The following is a 21504-nucleotide window of genomic DNA, read 5'->3' on the forward strand; positions in this document are numbered from 1 at the left end:
AGCCCTCTGTCACCGACTACTCAACCCAGCTTTTGGCTTCACCTAAGTGATAAATGGTCCTATTGTTTGGGTTTCATATTAAAAAAAATAGAACTCAATCTAGATTAAGCAAGGACAGAGACCCATTTCATTGCACTGTACTTTAATATTCCTGAGACCCATGGCATTACGGGTGGCTCCTTTTAACAGCCATCTCTCTCCAGGGCGGAACACTATGCTGTCTTTGTTTCATCTGATCTTTCAGCTAAATAAGAGATGGTCACTTATCCTCACGACTCCCATATCCTGCTGGATTTCTATTGCTAAAAGAAACTGACCACACGGGAAAAGGGAGAGGTTTCAGGCAGGGCATTTCAGCGTGTGTTTACAGGCAAGACTGACTTACTCAGCAAATCCTGCTCGGAGGAGCTGCAGCCAATGAAGAGGCTATATCCAGGATTGCTTGGGGGCTTCTGAGTTTGAGCTGCATGCAGAAATGTAAGGCAGTGCTTCCTGGCGCTGATGGCAAAATGGGACCCATCTCCAGTTATTCCTTGGGCTCCCCAGCTTTGCAGCACTGGGAGAGAGCCTCCATGAACATGTGGGTGATGTAGCCAGCTTTAAAGGCCGAGAGAATCCTTATGGATTCAGGAGACTGGTTTTTTATTTAGATTCTTTTTCTTTTTCCTTTTTCTTTGGAAGATGAAATGCTTCTCTCGTTACCTGCCTTACATCTTCAGACCTCCGAATACCATCCTCTCTTCCAGCTGCCACACAGAAGGTACAGACCAGAGAGGGAGAGCATCTGGGTGGGTGGGAAAAAGTGGGCTGGTGTCTGACTTCCCACAGGCTCTGCTGATACTGCCTTCTGTAGCTACTAGATGACTGTCGTGCCCGGCAAAAGCTTGTATCTCACAGACTTAGATCTGCTTCTAAAATCAGTCTGTCTTCTACAAGGAAAGTATTTTCTGAAGAGCAGGATAATATTGCAAAGGTGATCTCAGAACTGATACAACTGAGTAGAAAATAATTTAGAAGTATTTTGCCAATTTCCCTTGTTCTCCTTCACATGCAAACAAGTAACTGGAACTAATGTTAAAGGGGAAAAAAAATTGCTGTAGATGCTGCCACATACATTTATCCAAGCTCTCCGTTTTGTCACTGTCCTTTTAATAACTTGGTGTATGCCCAAGAAAGCAATTAGCAAAATAGAGTGAGCTTATTACTGTATGACTGTGGAGCGTTGGTTGTCGGATTGATTTGCTCGGTCTGTACTTGGCATGCAGGACAGGAAGATCGCAGCTGAATTTCAGTGCTTGCTGGAAATGTGGTTTGTGGGGTCCTAAGTTGATACCTTAAGGCGAGGGTGAGCTGAGTCTTGTATGAACAGTTCCCCAGTTCCTGGTCCTTTAAGGCACCTCCTCTGCTGCCCTCTAACCTAGCATGATATGCACACATGAGGGGGGAGTTTCTGTGTGCATGTGTGTGTGCCTTGTAAACATTCTGGCAATTCCCTTATCAACTAAGCACAGCAGGTTTCAATGTTCCTAGTCTGACTAGCTGGCCGTGCATCTTCTATGTTTGATTTGCCCGTTTCTTTTGACCTGACACATGCTTGGAAAAGAGCAATTTCAAGAAAAGCCACTAGCTGGCTGTTTTTCAGCCTTAGGGGTTGTCCTACAAGCGGTCCTCGATGGGAGACGGCTAAGGATGGTGAGGAACGGCAACTCCGCCTCAGGTCCAGACACACTCTTCCGGAACTGAGCTGGTGAACAGCCTGTTCTGAAAACCCACCCTCGTTTCTCATCCTCACAGGAGGAGCCTGGGCCTGGGGGCTGTGTATATAAAATGAGAGAAGCATGTATTATACCACAAGGTGCTTTTTAATCAGTACCCCCCAAGAAAAGGGAGTAGAAGTTTGTAATCACCCTTGAATTGAAACTGAGGATGGTATTTTCCATAGACATTGATATTTCATAGAGTTTTTAAAAATTGGATATTTTCTTTAAAATTTTATTCGTGGCTAAAGGAGATGGCCCATTGAGAAATCTTTCTTCCCTCATAGAGAGAAACTTAGCCAGTCCCTACATGTGTTGGGGAGAAATAAGGAGTAACATGGATAGAAATCTCCAGAGGAACTTTCCAAATACAAAGACTTAAACTCATATAGGAAGCTGCCTCAGTCGTTTCTGATTGGTCCCCTGTCCTCTCCTCCCAGCTAAAACTTTGAGAACCCAAACACTTGGTCCATTCAGTTGCTGTTTTGTATTTGAATCAAAGTAAAGACCCTACCTAATACAGACAAAACACCACCAACACAAGAACTTTCTTGAACTGTGTTTTTAATCAAATTTAACTGATTTATTCCATCAAAATGGAAACCCCATTTTATTCATGTCAAAGCAAACAATCTCTGAATCACCAACTATCATCAGATTTAGGGTGGGGGGAGTGCGGAGACTTGTCTCTGAATTTGTTGTAAACCTATTGCAGACAATGGTCAAGGAAAATAGCATCTGGCAAACATTAAAATCAGGGATGAGGCGCAGGGGCACAGTAGAAGAGGCAGGAGTTAAATACCAGGCGGTCAGGGCCAAGTCCCTTAATTGCTCTATGCCCAATTTCATCTCTAAAATAGAAATAAAAAGACCTACTCCCAGGACGTTAAGAATTAAATGCGATAATTAAAGTTCTTCATAAAGCTTGCTGCATGAAAGATGACATCATGTGTGAGTCCCACGCACCATGCGCTTTCTTACATATTCAAGTCTCTGTTATTTACTAGACTGTCTTAAGCAACAAAGTGGTTTCCTCAAGCACATCACAGTGTCACTAGAAACTTGTTACACTTATTTCGAGTTTGAGGAGAAAAAGATGTCAGAATGAATCTGAGTTTGTGTTTTCATATTGTTAGCAATCATGTCACTCTGTAGTCTGTTCTGGAAAAGTTATGGCTGGGAACTTCCTATTTTATTTAATTGAAAAAGTCAAGAATGGATAACTTGTGCCTGTCCCTGTGAAAATCAAATAAATCCAAATGACCCAAATCCTCCCCTTAAGAGTAATTATAGAACAATTCTAAGAGCTTTAGCAATTCCTGGGCTGCTTCGGGGATGGAACCGTCCTACTGAGAAGACTAGCGTTGTCCTCTCAGCTTTGCCTTGACTTTGTTTTCTCAACACAGGAAGATCCTGGGCTTCGAATCCTAGCTCTACCATGTGCTAACTGGGTGATGTTGGGTAGTTTCTTTACGTCTCTGAACCTAAGTTTCCTCATTTGTAAAACATGCAAAGAAATATATTCAGAATGTCATACACAGGGTGATGGTGATGGTGATGGTGGTGATGATGATGATGATGATGATGATGATAGCCAGACTGCACTTGTATTGTATTTACATCTAAGGCATTACCTAAGTGCATTATATACAGCAACACATTGTACATAGGGTAAATCAACAATATAGTCAAATAGTCAACAAATATTAATTCCTTTTCTCCTCCCTCTCTCATTCTCAGTCCCCAATCCTGTTTCTTCATCTATCACATAGAGAGTTGGTCCACCATATGGCAGCCAAAATACTTGTTTGAAATACGATACCACCCCAGCCCCTCAAACACAGACACACTTGCATTTAAACTGTCAGTGGCTTCCCATGGCCTACAAGGCCCTGCATATTCTGACCCCTGCCTGACTTTCCTGAGTGACCCCAAACACTCCTTCTTGCCGGGTCTCAAGCCACAGGCCTCCTTGGGTTCCTCGATACTCTCCCTCTGACTACAGATTTTGAGGATGCATCTCTCTCCCCTCTGCCCCATTCTTTGTTCATTCTAGCCTTCAACTCTCAGTTGAAGCTGAGAAGCCATCCTCGACCCTCAGCTGATCATAGCTCTTAAAGAACTGGGTATCTTTCCTTCAGAGCACCTATCCTAGTTTGCCATTATGAAGAGACTGATAATACTGTTTTGTTAGTATCTGTCTCCCTACTGGACTGAGAGCTTCATGAAAGCAAGACTCGTATGTAATTTTGCTCTCTGTTTTACCCCCATCACTAGAACAATACCAAGTACATAATAGGCACTCAATAAATTTTTATTGAATAAGAAGATGACAAATACCAAGGTTTTTGTATAAGCAAATCTTAAAAACATATGGAAAACATTCTGCAAAGCATTAACTCTTATGTGAACGCTAGTTGTTTTAAATATTGTGGGTTGGGGAGCTTTTGGTGACCATACGTGAGGGATCTGCTTTTATCACCATGCTCTACTTTAACCTGAAATAAGAAGAGACAGCCAGAAAAAAAGGACAACTAAATAATGCTGATGCACAAACAACAGAAATAGGGTTTTGAGAAGACAACGACTGTATTCCCTTCTCTATGGACCTCATTAAGTGCGTACATAACTCCATCCCCCTGACAGGAAAGGATTCATCCAGCAAAATGGCTTCAGGACTAGAGGAACAAAATCTCACAGTCAAAAAGAAACCATTCCAGACAGGACAGAGGGGATGGGGAGACCCATAGGAATGAGAGACCAGTGAGGTATGAGGAACCTTGCCTAATATTCTCCGATGGACCTACTTTGGCACCTGACATGGGAGGGCCTTTATTGGGGTTATCTTACAAATTAGTAGAGGCACTTTCTTTTCCTAAAGGGTAATGTGCTTTGCCACATGCCATATCCTGTCCCTGAGTTGTCTGGTCATGGTTACATGCTGTAAACCCTGTTCATCCTTTCAAACTCAGTTTCAGTCAAGTCTTTCTAGAAAGACTTCCTCAACAACTCCAAAGATGGAGGTGTCATTATGAGTCACGTAAACCACAGTAACAGTGAGAAGAAGAAATGAGAGAGAAGCAGTAGTAGTACCACAAAGCCTGTGGATCACTGGCTGTGTGCTGAAGGCACTGGCCCCTCATACAATCTCTTGCATCCGGCACTATTATCTCCATGTTATAGATGAGGAAACTGACACACACCACCTTGCCCAGAGCCACGGTTAGGAAAGTGGCAGAGCCAAGACTCAAGTCCAAACAGTCTAAATCAAAACTCAGTGCTCTTGCCCCTACATCGCACATTTCCTTCTGAGGATCAGTGTGAGAATAGCCTTCAGGTTTACACTGAAACAGTCTATGTCCATGTCTGTCTCCTGGTGACCAGGAGCAGCTTGGGCACGGGGATCCTACCCTCTTCATCTTAAGTCTCTGAAACCTGGTTTGTACAGAGCTTGACTGAGTAGACGCTCAAGAAATTCTTCTTAAATGAAGGACTGAACGGCAGAGTGAATGAACAAACTTACCTGTCTTCTTTCAACAATGCTCCTTTAAGAGGAGGAAACTTTTTTAAGCAAGATATCTTCCAATGACACCCAAAAGTAGAGCTGCTGGAAGTCTCCACACACACACAGAGGAAAAAAATACACATTTTTCTAGCTCTTTCCTTTTAGAAGTAAACCTTGCAGTGTTTTCCATTTGCTAGGCACAATTCCACTGTGTGTGTACATGGATAAAGGTACAGGTGCGTCTGTGTATTCCTCACAACAATCCTATGAGGTGGGTACTGTTACTGTCCTTGTGTGTTAAACATGAGGAAACCAGAACACAGAAAAGTTAGGTAACTTGTCCAAGGTCACACAGCTATTAAGTGCAAGGGCTAGGATTAGAATCCATGTAGTTCGGTTCCAAGGTACATGGCTAAGACAGGGTTTTGCTCTATTTTGTGCCTTTTTATGTATTTATGGAATTCTTATATTTCATGTTTTTGGCATTCTCTTCTCAGCCCCTTTCACGTATTTAGAACCAACCCACTTTGGACCCACGTCCAAACGCACTTCTACCCGCACTGTTCCCTGACTACTCATTTTCTCATTGTTACAAATACACACCTACATTGAAAGTCTTTCCCAAATGCACATTATGATTCTCTGTAACAAAATTATATTACGTCACCTGAAGGGGTAATTGTAAGGATTAAGTGAGGCAGAATCTTACATTGTTTGACACTGCTTTACATTTAAAATTTGCTTTCCATTTTTACATACAGTAGATGAACTGTCCCTGCTTTCATCCAAGGCCAGCCAGCCAGCCAGCCCTCCCCCTGTGAACTGGATCCCACCCCTGACCCCTACTCAAGCCCCTCACTCCTGCCCTCGGCCCCTCTCCCTCTGCTATCACCAAGTCTTTCCTCTCCACAGGATCTTTTGTGGCGGTCCACAAACATACTGTAAATCATCTCACTTTAGGTAGTCATGTCCTGATCCTGTATCCCCCTCCAGCTGCTGCCTCATTCCCTGCTCCCCTTTTCAGAAAAATGCCTTGAAAGGGTCCTCTATACACAGTCACCATGTCTTTTCCTCCAGTCTGCTCTTTCCATCCCTCCACCAAAATGGCTCTTGTGAGAGTCACCGGTGACCACCTGATTGATGAATCCAATCATCCTTTGCCAGGTCTCCGCTACTACAGCTCTAAGCAGTGTAGGCACAGATGATCACTGCTTCCTTCTTGAGAGGGTTTCTCGTCTTGGCCTCAAGGCCCATACTTTCTCTCTGTTTCCCTCTCCCCCACTGGCTAGTCCTTCTCAGACTCCCCTGCTTGTTCCTTATCATCTTCCCAACCTATAAATATTGGAGTCCAGGGCTCAGTCTTCTCCTTAATCTATGCTTGCTCCTAGGTGATCTCATGGTCTTAAGTATCATCTATTCAGTTTATATCTCTAGCTTCAACCTCTCCCTAAAATGCAGACTTGTACATCTAACTGCCTACCCAATATTTCCACTTGGACGTGCAACAGAGATTTCAAAACAGAGCTACTGATTTCCTCTCAAGAAAAACCTGTTGGTTCAGCATTTTTCTCCAGCTCAGTAAATGAGAACTTCGTTCTCCTAATTACTCAAGCCAAAAACCTTGGAGTTGTCTTTGATTTCCTTCGTCTCTCACATCCTTCTAATTCTACAATAAATCCTCTTGAGCTTTAATTTTTAACTCCTAAAAATTATCCAGAATCCAATCACATCTTATCACATCCATCACTCAAATGTTTCTTTATCAGAGGCCTTTCCTGGCCTTCCTGGCCTTCCTATCTAAAAAGTCTCACCCCAATGTTCATACCAGAACTATTTACAATTGCCAAGCTATGGAAGCAATCTAAGTGTCCATCAACAGATAAGTGAATAAAGAAGATGTGGTACTTATATACATAATTGAATACTACTCAGCCATAAAAAGGAGTGAAATATTGCTATCTGCAATAACATGAATGGACTTGGAGGGTATTATGCTAAGTGAAATAAGTCAGACAGAGAAAGACAAATACTGTATGATATCACGTATATGTGGAATCTAAAAAAATACAACAAACTAATGAACATAACAAAAAGGAAACAGACTCACAGATATGGAGAACAAACTAGTGGTTACCAATGGGGAGAGAGAAGGGGAGAGGGGCAATATAGGGGTAGGTACAAACTACTATGTATAAAATAAGCTACAAAAAAATATAAATAGAAAAATAATAAAAAATAAAATAATCTACAAGGATATACTGTACAATACAGGGATATAGCCAATATTTTATAATAACTATAAATGGAGTATAACCTTTAAAAATTGTGAATCACTATATTGTGCACCTGTAACATATTGTACATAAATTATACTTCAATAAAAAAGAAAAAAAGGTTACAATGTAGCCAGATGGATAAAAAAATCTCTCTCTCTCACACACACATATACACAAACACACACTCCCCAGTTACTTTTACCCTGCTTTATTTTTACTCCATAGCACTTACCTTGACCTGACATGTTATATATCCATTTACTTATTTGTCACCAGTCTTGTCATGCTATAGAATGTAAGTAAGCTACATGAAAGCAAAGGCATTCTCTGTTTTGTTCATTTCTGTGTCTCCAGTGCTTAGAAGAGTTTCTAGGACATGGTAAGCATGGCATAGATGCTTATTGATTGAATGAATGGATGTGAATCAATCAACATTTATATGAAGTTTTAGTGATAACGTGGAAAGAGTGAGTTCTGAAACCAGATGAACCTGAGTTCCAATCTCAGAACTGATAATTACCAGCTGGGTGACCTTCAGTTACTTAACTGGTATATTTCCTTCTCTAATAATAACATGTCCAAGTATTATCATGAAGGTGAAAAAATAATGTTGGTAAACACCTAGCATGATGCCTGTGAATATTGAGTGAACTGGACTTAATGTTACTATTTTTTGCATCCCGCACTGCATTTCCACAGCTGTCACATATAGGCATTAAGGTTCCATGTGGATTGAATTTTTTGCCTAACTACATAGCTAGCATTGTTTGTGGGTTTGTTATGTGCCAGACCCTACCTTAAATACTTTATAGTTCCTACCTCACATAAATCTCACAAAAACATAACAAGTATTGGTGCGTATTCTCACTTTACAGATGAGGGAACAAGGCATCGAATTATATAGTAACTTACTCAAAACCACACAGCTAATATGTGGTAGATCAGGGTTTGCACCCAGACTGCCTGACCTCCAGCAGCCAGGGCTCTTAGCTGCCCCATACCACTGCCCACAATATTCAGGCACTGTTCTCAGCACATGGAAACTGAAAAGATAGAAAAGATTCATCCCTATTTTAAGAAACTAAAGGAGAGAGAAAGGCATAGGCACACAACCCTAACAGTAGGTTTTAGCCCTGGCCGTGCATGAGAATCAGCTGTGGCAAAGGCATGGAGCTGTCTCCGCCCCAGACTCTCTGGAAGTTGGCCCAACGAATCCTGGTTTTTAAAGTTTCCCCAGGTGAATTTTAGGAGCAGTCAGAGGCCGGAAGCTGAGTCTGTGATAAACAGCAGCCATGACTGAGGAACATACTCAGAGCTCAAGGGAAGAGCCCTGGGAGAAAGAGGTTGATCAGTTGTGGATTCCTTTGAAATGACGGACTAAAATCCTGCCACTGAGAAGATGTTGCTTTTGGTCAAGATGTCTGGCACATAAGTGGCTGTCCTGGGAAGATTCAAGGTCAGTGTCATCCTCTTAAACATTCAGTGGACCTCTACTGTGCATTTGTCGGTTTCATGGTAGCTATGAGTTTGCTTCAAGATGTTTTATTCAAGTATTGGCTAAACCATCTACCTAATATAGAGAAAGTTATTCAATCTGGGGGGGGGCTTTAGTTTTGACATCTATAAAAAGGAGGATAAAAATGATGCACATACCAAAGAGTTGCTTTGGTGAGTAAATGTGATAATTCATACAAAGTGAGTAGTGTGGTACCCGTGCAATTTAAGAGTTAGCTGTTGTTATTATTAATATGATTCATATTAGTGGAAGCCCGTGAAATCAACTCCTGCCTTGTGTGCTTTGATATGATGTGGTGATGGAAAAAATCCTGGGTCATTCGTCTGGACCAGGCTCTAGTTCTCTTCTGACATTGGTGTCTCTCGGGAAAATGGCTAATCCTGCTGTGCCTCAAACGGCAATATAATAAAACCTGGTGGTGCTGGTGTGAAATTAAATGAGAGGTGCTTTGTGAAGTAGGTCCCCCTCTTGAGTCTCCACATATAAAATCACCTCACGGGGAACGGTAACCCCATTTTCAGGAGTTTCTAATAAATATCCATAAGGAATTTGACAGTGGGTAAGAAATAGGAAGAACAGCAAATAATGTTTAAATAAAAGCCAACCGGGCTCCAGGCACTCTGCATGTATTATTATCACATGGAGATAATTATCACCACAATTCTGCCAGGAAAGAAGCCTGGCCAGGTGAAGATACTGATGGAGGACTGGTGAGGTGAGATATTTAGTTGGAAAAGACTTTGGCTTTGGAATCTGATAAACCAGAGTTCCGAACATGACTTCAAGTTATTTATCCTCTGAGTGTCTGTTTTCTCAACTGTGAAATGGAAGTAAATAATGTTGCCTTTTCATGTTTATTGTAAGGATTAGACATCGAGCAGTGTGTACTTGGTAGCCACTTAATGGACAGTCCCTGTACTTGCTGTGACAGAATGTTTGTCCAGGTCTCACCAGTGGTAACACCAGGCTGGTCTGATTGCAAATGCTGGGTTCCTTCCATTTCATCATGCTCCCATCGAAAAAAGCTTCCTTTTTTCATTCTTTGATTCTTTCAACCTCTATCACCTTTTCTGGTGCTTGCCTGTAATGTACACTGTTCAGTGTTGTTCTGATTTGTGTTTCTGAATTCATTATTTGTCTTTGGTACTTGTGCCCCAAGGCATTTCCTTCATTTTGACTCGATTTTATAAATCTAATAGAGAAATCACTGGCGGTGAAATCATCACTGTTGTTAGAGTCTGGCCTGTTAGTTTTCTGAGTCATTGTTTCTTCACTGGCAGATTGAGCTGGGAGAAAAGATGGGCCAAGATGGCCAGGGCCTTTGTCTTCACAAGTGTCTGCAACAGCACAGTTAGTTGGGAAAGCAAATGGGAGACAAATAAATTCAAAGATGTGCCTGAAAGCCCTATCTGAATCCTATTGTTGATACGTGGGAATGTCACTTACCTGAAAATGTTAGGAGCAAATTCATTAGTCAGTGAACCTCCTTGCAAGCGACATCATTAATTTATTTTTTCATTTATTTATAAAATACAAACACTTAAAGAATATATCTGTTATATGTCAAATATTGGCTAGGCAATGGGTTCACTGGGGGTAAAAATAAATGTGGTTCATGCCCTGATGGAAGACAAATAAACTAATCAAATGAATATAAACTGTGGCAAATGCTGCAATGGAGAGGACCTGGAACTAGGGCAAGGTCTAACAGGGGTTTGTAATGCACAGGAAGACCAGGACACTTTCCCTGAAGAAGTGTCACTTGAGCTGAGATCTGAAGGATGAGTAAAATTTAACTAGGCGGAATAAGAGAGAGAATCTTCCCTGCAAAGGGGAGAGCATGTTTTCAAGGTCTTGTCACCAGAGGGGCATGGTGACTGTGAGGTCCTGAAGGAAGGCCAGTGTGGCTGGAGCACAGAGACCAAGAAGGAGTTTGGAGGAGACTGAGGCTATGAGTGCTGTGACCCTGCATGTTCTGTGGTGTGAATGATGGAGTTTGGTCTTGAGCCAAAGACCAACTGGAAATTATGGAACGGTATGAACTTGGGGAAAGAAGCCTGGCCATATCTGTAGCATGGGAAGACTGTTCTGACTGCTGTGAGAATAGATTAGAGAGGCTAAGAGGGGGTGGACATATTTTAAGGAGTTGGCCACTCAAAACAGAGATACATGGTTGCTTTGCTTGAAGCAGCCCTTATTGTTGCAGTGAGGTAGACTTGTAGGTGGTTCTGTGTACGCCCCAAATTCCTCAAGTTGCATGTGTGTCTTATTAAAACAGTCTTATGAACACAGAAACCTGGCCATTGGCTTGACATCCAGACAAAGAAATTGTTATTCTAAATGAGCACTGTCACGAACACACCAGGCTGTGTTTTGAAGAGGCAGTAAACATTCCAGGCATTGAAAAATAGAGTGCGTTTCCTCTTCCAGACACAGCACTTGCAAAGCACGATATTTAGAAGGAAGAGAAAGGCTGTCTTAGGACAAAACCGCTAAGAATGTTTTCATATCATGTTATTCAACAAAATAGCTGCTATATCCAAGCCTCTGGAGGGAACAGTACATATGCTCAGCTGCGTATATTTATATGTAAACAGCAAGGTGGCCCTCTCAGGGGACTGTTGGCCAAAAGTCAGTCTTAGGAGCAAAGGTTAGGAAGCCACGTCCTAACTTAATTATAAATTCATTCTTTCATGGTCCTCTAACCCAGATGATAGAATGTCTAAGCTTGTGGTGGGAACCCCAAATGTAACATCCTGCAGGAGCCAAGTAGGCACCATTAACCAAAAAGGCATGATATTGGCTATCATGGAGTGTATCACTGTGTGTTCCAGCCCTGCCTAAAGGCAACACAATTTAGTTACAGACCACCTGTTTTCATCCCATTGGAAAGAATCATAGAATTTCCGTTTGGGAGAAGACCTCTGATTCAGGGACGTTCACAGGGTCCATGAACTGCCTCACAGCTATGTTCCTGATAACATAGCTATGAAAAGCTTGCTTCCTGCCCAAGCTGCCCATTTAACTTCAGGATAGTGCTGACCATGCCTCGATCTTTAAGTTGAACTGAAATCTATTTCTCAGAACCATCAAGACAATTCTCCATGTGCACGAGGATGGTTTACATGCTGTGTACAGCCTTAAGATTGCCGTTCCCTCTTACTGTGATGTTCTTCGCCCAACCCCACTGTTCTCTTCCTCACTTCTTTTAAGGCTTTGCACAAATGTCATCCTTCAGATAGGCCTTCCTGCCTACCATCTCTGAAAGGACACGCCTCCCTGCACTCAACCTTGGTTTTACTTCGTAGATTTGCTCACTGCTTCACGTGTTAGATGTTTGCGTTTGTTTATCGTCGTTTCCTCTCACTAGACCATAAGCTCTATGAGAGCAGGTACTTTGAGCCTTTGCTCCCCACTGGAACTGGCACATAGGTGATGATAAATGGTGGTGGGAAACAAATGACGAATCATTGCGGTTGGCAACAAGAACAGGCAAGAGTGGAGTGACCCGCGAGATTTTGGCCTCCCTTCTGCTAACACAGTGGTTCCCAAATGCTAGCGTACATAAGATTAACTAGAGTGCTTAGTTTAAAATGCAGATCTGGGGGCTCACACACTCTCTGCTGAAATTCTGAATCAGTAGAGCCAGAGTGGAGCCCAAGAACACCCATTTTTAAGCCGCACTCCAACACCTGTTGAGCAAGAAACCTCAAGTGCAGTATTTCAAGAAACACTGTCCTAGGATAACAGAGTAGAGACGACATAGGCAACGCCACTGAATGTCACATGGTTTCCTTCCTCCCTCCATATCTAGCCCAAGATGCGGAAACTCTAGGTTTAGCCTCAGGGAGGGATGCTGCTCAAGAGAAGGGGGTTAGGTGCCCTGCTTGTAAACACCCTGATTCTAAATCTCAGTTGGAGATTGCATGACTGCAGACCTGCCAACGATGGGTCTTAGAGGGGAACTCGGAAGCAAAGGGTCAACATTCATTTCCGCCACTGCCTGAGCACAGAGCCGTTTTCCGAATGGCTGCTGCAGCCTGTGAGTGGGGCAGGGCACCACCTTGGTCCTGGCAATTTGTGTCAAACCAGATGGATCGCTAGAGCTGGAAGAGACAGGGCAGCCGCGTTCAGAGCCCTGCCCTCCACCTGGCAGAGAGATGAAGTGAACCATCCAAAAGCACACAGCTAGTCAGTGTCCGAGCTGGGACTGACACCCAACCTGTGGCTTCACTGCAGTGTTTTGGCCTCAGTACCCCCTTTGAAAGTGGTTTGACAGTTCCTAACAATCCTGTGGATATGTTAGAATGACAGGCTGATCTGAGTAGAGACTCTATATGGAAGTCCACGGAAAAAGCCCTCCAGGATACCCTGGAAAGAGTTTCCTTCCTTTCACACAGCAGACTTGTGTCTTGATAAGCCCTCAGGAGAGAGCCAGATCTGAGGTACTTTTCAGTGGCTGAGCGAGGTATGTATAATGAATGGGGCTATTACTTTATAGTTTTTAAAAGGAAGCTAATTTTTCTTTGAAATTGGCCCTGTTTACACACAGAATCAGCTGAAAAGACTATTGTCTGGTATTAAGCTTTCAAGAATACTCTCGTAAGTGCTATCTTCCCCCCATTGGGTACCTAATAAGGTTGCTCAGGACCAGGGTATGTAACATGTGTTTCTCCATACTGTGCCTCTTCAGTGCCACTAAGTGATGGGCTGAACTTGACTGTGTAGAGCTCAGGGCTGGGACTATGGAGCAGTCAGATATTGCCTGAACCAATTCTCTTCCAGTGTCTCCTACTCCCATCTCAGACATGCCACTGTGCCAACTTGCATTTTCCTCTTCCCCGTCTCACTGACCCAAGTGAAGTTGGCTGTACATGCTGGGAACTGCCTCCTCCAAATTCACTTCATTTGTACTCATTTCCAGTCTTCTGTTTGGAAATTGTATTTTTGGCTCCCATTCAGATAAAGTCAAACTGAGATGATAAATGGAAACGATCCTCTGTGTGAAGCAGTGGCCAAGGCTTTAGTTACAATTTTCTATTGATCCTCAGACATGCTCTGGGCATCGTACAAAATTATTTTTTTGATACAGCACAGACCTCAGTGAATTGATTAAAGTTTGAGGCTCCCAGGGATACCCAACCTTCATTTTATAGAACCACTTCCCCAGCAAGACCCAGTTTTACAATGTGAAAGAAGAAAGGCATCTTCCACTCTATATATTTTAGCTCCTTAATAGAAATATAGATCAATGGAACAGGATAGAAAGCTCAGAGATAAACCCACGCACATATGGTCACCTTATCTTTGGTAGAGGAGGCAAGAATATACAATGGAGAACAGACAGCCTCTTCAATAAGTGGTGCTGGGAAAACTGGACAGCTACATGTAAAAGAATGAAATTAAACACTCCCTAACACCGTATACAAAAATAAGCTCAAAATGGATTAAAGACCTAAATGTAAGGCCAGACACTATAAAACTCTTAGAGGAAAATATAGGCAGAACACTCTATGACATAAATCACAGCAAGATCCTTTATGACCCACCTCCTAGAGAAATGGAAATAAAAACAAAAATAAACAAATGGGACCTAATGAAACTTAAAAGCTTTTGCACAGCAAAGGAAACCATAAACAAGATGAAAAGACAACCCTCAGAATGGGAGAAAATATTTGCAAATGAAGCAACTGACAGAGGATTAATCTCCAAAATATACAAGCAGCTCATGTAGCTCAATATCAAAAAAAACCCAATCCAAAAATGGGCATAAGACCTAAATAGACATTTCTCCAAAGAAGATATACAGATTGCCAACAAACACATGAAAAGATGCTCAACATCACTAATCATTAGAGAAATTCAAATCAAAACTACAATGAGGTATCACCTCACACCGGTCAGAATGGCCATAATGAAAAAATCTACAAACAATAAATGCTGGAGAGGGTGTGGAGAAAAGGGAACCCTCTTGCCTGTTGGGAGTGTAAGTTGATACAGCCACTATGGAAAACAGTATGGAGGTTCCTTAAAAAACTAAAAATAGAACTACCATATGACTCAGCAATCCCACTACTGGGCATATACCCTGAGAAAACCATAATTCAAAAAGAGTCATGTACCACAATGTTCATTGCAGCTGTATTTACAATAGCCAAGACATGGAAGCAACCTAAGTGTCCATCAACAGATGAATGGATAAAGAAGATATGGCACATATATACAATGGAATATTACTCAGCCATAAAAAGAAAGGAAACTGAGTTATTTGTAGTGAGGTAGATGGACCTAGAGTCTGTCATACAGCGTGAAGTAAGTCAGAAAGAGAAAAACAAATACTGTATGCTAACACATATATATGGAATCTAAAAAAAAAAAAGGTTCTGATGAACCTAGGCGCAGGACAGGAATAAAGACGCAGACATGGAGAATGGACTTGAGGACTCGGGGGAGGGGGAAGGATAAGCTGGGACGAAGTGAGAGAGTGGCATGGACATATATACACTACCAAATGTAAAACTGATAGCTAGTGGGAAGCAGCCGCATAGCACAGGGAAATCAGCTCGGTGCTTTGTGACGACCTAGAGGGGTGGGATAGGGAGGGTGGGAGGGAGATACAAGAGGGAGGGAATATGGGGATATATGTATACGTATAGCTGATTCACTTTGTTATACTGCAGAAACTAACACAACATTTAAAGCAATTATACTCCAATAAAGATGTTTAAAAATTAAAATTAAAAAAAATAAAAAGACTGGGCTGCCAAAGCTTCTAACTTAACAGGGTAAATAACTGAAATAAGGTAGGTTCCAGGCAGCTGGAACAGTGTCTGGGACTTAGCAGGGACTCAATAAACATTAGCTCCATCATGGTCTTCCAGCTGCCTTTCTCCACAGATGCAACTGAATGTTGGCTCATTTATTGGTCCATTTATTCAGTATTTCTTGTGCACCTACAACATGTTTATCATGTGTTTATCATGGTTTATCATGGTTCTGGACACTGAGTATCCAGGGGTATAAAGATAGGTGGATCCTTGCTCTCATGGCCTTCAGTTCTGGCGGGGGAGATAGGTGATAAACCATTAAAGGCATCAGATCCCAAATAAGATGGGAACCAAAACAAAACAAGACGAAAATAAGGAGATTCAGATAACATTTAAATGATGACCTTGCATATTACCTAACTATGGAAATATCCTCCAAATTGGTGTGCTGGCAAAATAAGCTTCCTATCTGGTCTCCTTGGCAGCCCTCAGAACATTCGCAGCTCATTTGGGTGCTTATTGGCCAGTATTTCTCAGGCCTCTGGTGCAGATCTCTCCTTTTCCATCTGGTGCTCTAATTCTGCACAGAATGGTGGGCAGACACTGCCGGTAGCATGATCTTCTGTAGAAGGAAAGCCCTCTGGGAGGTGAGGCTGCAGAACCCAGGGAGAGCATGAATTCGTTCACATGTTTTTAAAGCCTCTGTGAGGGAGCAGGCAGGGTTCAAGCTCCAGAGAAATTTCAGGAAGGAAACAAAGCAGCTTCTGCCCCTGACCTCGTGGTGCTTGCATTCTGGTTAGGGAAACAGGTAACCACACATAGACATCAGTAACCAGGAAATAGTGATCAGGGCTGGGAAGAAAACAAAAATAGGATCAGTGGCATAGTGACTGACTCAGGAATGGTGTCCTGATAGGAATAGAGTGGACAGAGAGAAATATGTTTGAGCTGAGGCTTGACTGAGAAGAAAGAGCCAGCCGTGCAAAGGGCCCAGGGAAGAACATTCCAGGCAGAGGGACCTACAAGTGCAAAGACCTAGAGGCTGAAATAAATTGTGGGTCTTGGGGAATATTGTATCCTTTTGTGGTAGACTTGGTAGCTTTGTTTAAAAATAATCCTCTCAAATATTTAAGTCTTATAATTCACTATACTTTTCAAAGAAACAGTGTATACTAGTAGTTTAAAAATTTTGGATTCTAGAGACAATGTGCTTAACTCTACAGGGGAATGAGTTAATGATACAGCCTTGGAGTCAGACCGCCTGGTTCCAACTGGACTTTTCCATCCACTAGCTGAGTGACTGCTGGCAGCTTACTTAATATTTCTGTGCCTTGTTTGCCATCAAAGGGGGATAAGAATAGTGCCTGTTGCTTGGGAATCTTTTGGTAATAAATTAAGGTAATGGACATACAGTGCTTACCAACACCGGGCAAGTGCTCAAAGCATGTTGGCTATGGTAATCCCTCCATCATTTCCTCTAGAAGTGCACTTTCTTGATCACTTTGGCCATTCTTTTCACCCCACCAGTCACTCATTGAATAGATTTCTGAACAATCAAGTGGAAAATAATTTCCTGACATCTGAAAGACTTGGGCACCATTGAAACCTTTGAATAGTTTCCAGTGTAACTTAATAGAGGTGGGACTCATGAAATCCCCGTTAAGTTGATTCTAGGCCCTGGATGATGCTTTCCTCAGGGGAGATGGTTGGGACTACACTATATCAACGGTGTTCATCCATCGTTCTTTTTCTCCTTTCCTTGCTTTTTCATGGCATTTATTACCACCAGTCATATTATCCCTGTATTTATTATGATGCTTAACCTACAAGAAGGGAACCTCTAAGAGAACAAAGACTTGTTTGCATTGTTCAGTGTACCATCCCCAGTTCCCCTAACAGTGTTCCAACAGGAGAGCTCAGTAACAGCTTGTTGATTGACTTGATATCTACATACCCCCCCTCCAAAAAAAAATACCAGGGAGTGGGTTGCTAATGGGTCAAAAGGCCTTGCTTCTAAAAACATCCCATGTATTTAATGCAATCAGAGTTGCCAGCTTCTCGGTGACCCAGGAGAGCAATGATTCACTGAGAGGATCTGACCCAATAAATACAAAATATTACATTCATTTATTATTCATTTATTCTTTCAACAAATACTCATTAGGTCCTGACTTCATGCCAGGATATTGGTGTACAATGGTGAATAAAACAGACCTGGTCCCTGCCCTCAGGAGATTAGAGCCTTGTAATTAATCATACTAATTATTATAAAAAACGTCTCATCACCAGCTTCGGCAATATCATCTTTTCATATGAGTCTGAAGATTAGAACCTAAAGAAGAAAATAAAACCTTCTGGCAATGTGCCAGTGAGTGGGCAGTCAGGAAATGCTATTCCTGGCCTGACTCATCTCGCCTCATACTGCTCCTAGGGGACTGGTGGTTTGCAGTGCTGTTCTCCAGATGGAACACGTGTACATCTCCCCATGGCACACAACTGTTCCTCTCTCACCCTACACACACATGCACACACACACCACCCAGTATAAAACTCTTATCTGCACCAAAAACCCATCCTGAGGAACTAGGAATGAAATCCTAAGTGGCACAGGAGCATAAGAATTTGCCAGTCTCAATACCTCTTTACAGCACGTAATATCACACCCTCGATTTGCCAGCTGCTTGTTTGTAAGACAAACTAGATTGTGTTGAGGAGAACTTTCTTTTAGAAACGAGGCAAAGACAACTACTGCACAAGGATATTTCAGAGTGTTTGTTGGCAGAGAATCTGAGTCCATATATATAATCTCCCAGAGTCAAGGGTATGTTCCCATCCTACTTACTTTTTTGTCCACAAGTTAATCGCTTGGAGCTCAGTTTCCCTTAGATTGTGATGTCAGGAGTCATTCTGTCTTGAGCCTTGGTTGCTTTTTTTTTTTCTTTTTATTGAAGTATAGTTTGACGCACAATGTCATGTTAGTTTTGGGTGTACAGCACAGTGATTTAGTTCATATATATATATATATATTTTTTTTTTTCTTTTTCAGATTCTTTTCCCTTATAGGTTATTGCAAAATATTGAGTATAGTTCCCTGTGCTATACAATAGATCCTTGTTGGTTATCTATTTTATATACAGTAGTGTGTATATGTTAAGCCCAACCTTCCTCTCATCTGCTATTAACACCATGGTGTCACATAAGTGAGCCTATTTAGCCTCATTCATAGACCATTGGTCCCACGGCTCCTTTTGTTGTGACTTAATTGTTTCATGCATACATGTATATTTTTTCCCCAAAAAACTGTAGGCTTCTTGGAGAGTTGTATGTTGGCATGTTTCGACTCAAGTTAGACTACCTGGGTTCACCTGATGCTACTGCATACTAACCTCTCTGACATATAGTTTGCTCATCTATAAAGCTGGACTTATAATAATACCTTCCTCAAAGGGTTGATATGAAATTAAATGAGCTAATTCACAGAAAGTGTTTAGTAAAACTCCTGACACATTTAAATTGCCTAATAATATTTGTTAATGATCTCTTTAATATTTTGCACCCACCATTGGCTGATCTAGACACAAAGTAAGCCATCACTAAATCAGTACTGATTCAAAAAACAGCCTTCCTAATGATATGATTGTGTGACTGTATTTAATGGATTTTACATCAAGGTTGATTATCCATGTACTAAAAAAAACATATTTTATACCCCAAGATATTAATATAGAAAAATAAAATTCTAAGAAAGTTTGTAGAACAGAAGCAACAGTTTTTGAAGACACTTTACAAAGTGCTTCAGCATGATTCTATCTTCATGATGCCAAATAACCAGATAGAAAATTAAAATTTTAGCCAATTTTCTTGACATCTAAACTCCTTTTCCATCAGTTTTCACCAAGACGTTTGAGGTTGCACAAAGACAGGCTCTGGGTCCGTGTGGTCTTCTATCTTCCTAAGATTTTCCTTAACTATTTGTCTCTCCTCCTAGTCTCTTCTACTTCAAACTGTACATCACTTCTTGGCGGTATGTAAATGAGTTTCTACTTCACATGTAATTTTGTTTTTTGGATAACAGGATGAATTGGTCAAGCTAAGCCCCGAGATTAATTGCCCGAGTAAAGTCAGCCTTTCTGATTTTCTTGAACTCAAAGCCTTGAGAATCCACCAATTAGAGAGTTGTTCTAATAGGAGAGGAAGATATTCACAGTCAGTGATCTGACTTTGGTTTGTCCTTCCTTCTGGGGATGATGCTAAATTAGGTGAGTTCAGAGTTTGCTATCAAGGTTTTCTCTGGTCATCAAGATATGAATTTCTTTCTCTCTCTCCCTCCCTCCCTCCCTCCTCCCCTCCCCCACCCCCCACCCGGTTCTACCATCACTGATAACCAGAAGGATTGTTTGGTGTGTGTGGGGGGGAGTAACAGTGATCCCAAATTCCTCCTTATCCTACCTGGTTCCTTGGTTCCTGAGATTCACTTGAGAAATTAAAATGGAATCTTGGTTGGTTTTGTGGCCTTGAAAAACTAATTGAAATATCCCAAACTTCAGATTTATAAAGTATGGATTATATAATAGGATCTAAAGCAGAGGGTTGGTGTAATAAATGAGAGAATCGAGCATATTGTCTGGCACCAATAAGAGACTAATATATGGTAAATCATTTTAATTAAAAGAAGCTGGTAATAGTTCTGTAAGGAGAGAGTATAGGCAAGGGGGAAAATTATGGATTTTAAACTTACTCTATTTCTTTTTTAAGTAAAGAAAGAATAAATAAGGACTCATCCCAAATAAATGACATTCAGAGCAGCAAAGGTATGAGAGATTGAGAATTTCTCCCTTCATTTCATTTGTTCACTTATGTGTTCCACAAATGAGTAATGAGCATCTATTGTGTGTCACATATTGTTTTAGATGCTGGGGAGATGGTAGGGAATAAGATAGTAAAAAAAAAAAAATGTCAGTAAGTAAGATAACTTCAGTTGGCTATAAGAACAATGAAGAAAATAATACAGGACAATATGATAATGAAAATTTAAGTGGCCATAAATGGGATGGTCAGGGAAGCTCCAGACTCAAAGGCTGTGAGATCATCAGCCATACAAAAACCAGGGAAGAGGATCCTCCAGACAGAGGGAATAGTAAGTAAAAGGGACCTCAGGCAGCAACGAGTTTGCTATGTTAACATAAAAGGGAGAAGGGCAATTTGGCCAGAGCTTAGTTAGCAAGGGAGAGAGTTGGGGGCCCACGGTCATAAAAAAAAGGCAGGGGCCAGATCACGTATGGCCTCAAAGGCTATGATGAGGAGCTTGGTTTTATTTTAAGTATAATAGGAAACCTTGGGTGGTTTAAAACAGGACAGGGACATAATATCCTATCTTTTTCTAAATATCATGTTGGCTGCTGTGTGGAGAATACAGGGAGGCTATCAGAACTGATGGGAAAGAGAGGAAGGAGGCTTGGATTAGGAGGAAGCAGAGGTAATGGAGAGCAAAGAATGGATTTGGGGTAAATTATTTTGGACAAGGAAGTGTGGGATCAATAGAGGGATATGAGTGACATCCCCATAATGAAAGCTGACTTGCTATGTAGGCTTACATATAACAAAGAATGAGAATGAGATTTCAAACCACCCACATCCCTCCCAACTCCACTCTGGCCAAATGTCATCTCAGGAAAAAGAGGCA

The 21504-nt window shown here is 41.6% G+C and overlaps 1 protein-coding gene across 6 annotated transcripts in view; it reads left to right on the top strand.

The window, feature by feature from the left end:
• Positions 1-21504, top strand: part of PPP2R2B (protein phosphatase 2 regulatory subunit Bbeta) — a 689017-nt gene that overhangs the window by 249007 nt on the left and 418506 nt on the right. Inside the window, exon 1 of one of the 6 annotated variants that reach the window (XM_082454199.1) lies at positions 12-760. The exons of 4 other annotated variants lie outside the window; for them this stretch is intronic. In XM_082454199.1, coding sequence (XP_082310325.1) covers positions 687-760 — 74 coding nt within the window. In that variant the 5' untranslated portion in view covers positions 12-686. Of the gene's footprint in view, positions 1-11; positions 761-21504 lie in introns of those variants that run through there. One more of the 6 variants, XM_082454202.1, reaches the window with a different exon arrangement.

This window comes from Balaenoptera physalus (genome assembly GCF_965194825.1).
Source record: "Balaenoptera physalus genome assembly, chromosome: 3".
NCBI lineage: Eukaryota > Metazoa > Chordata > Mammalia > Artiodactyla > Balaenopteridae > Balaenoptera > Balaenoptera physalus.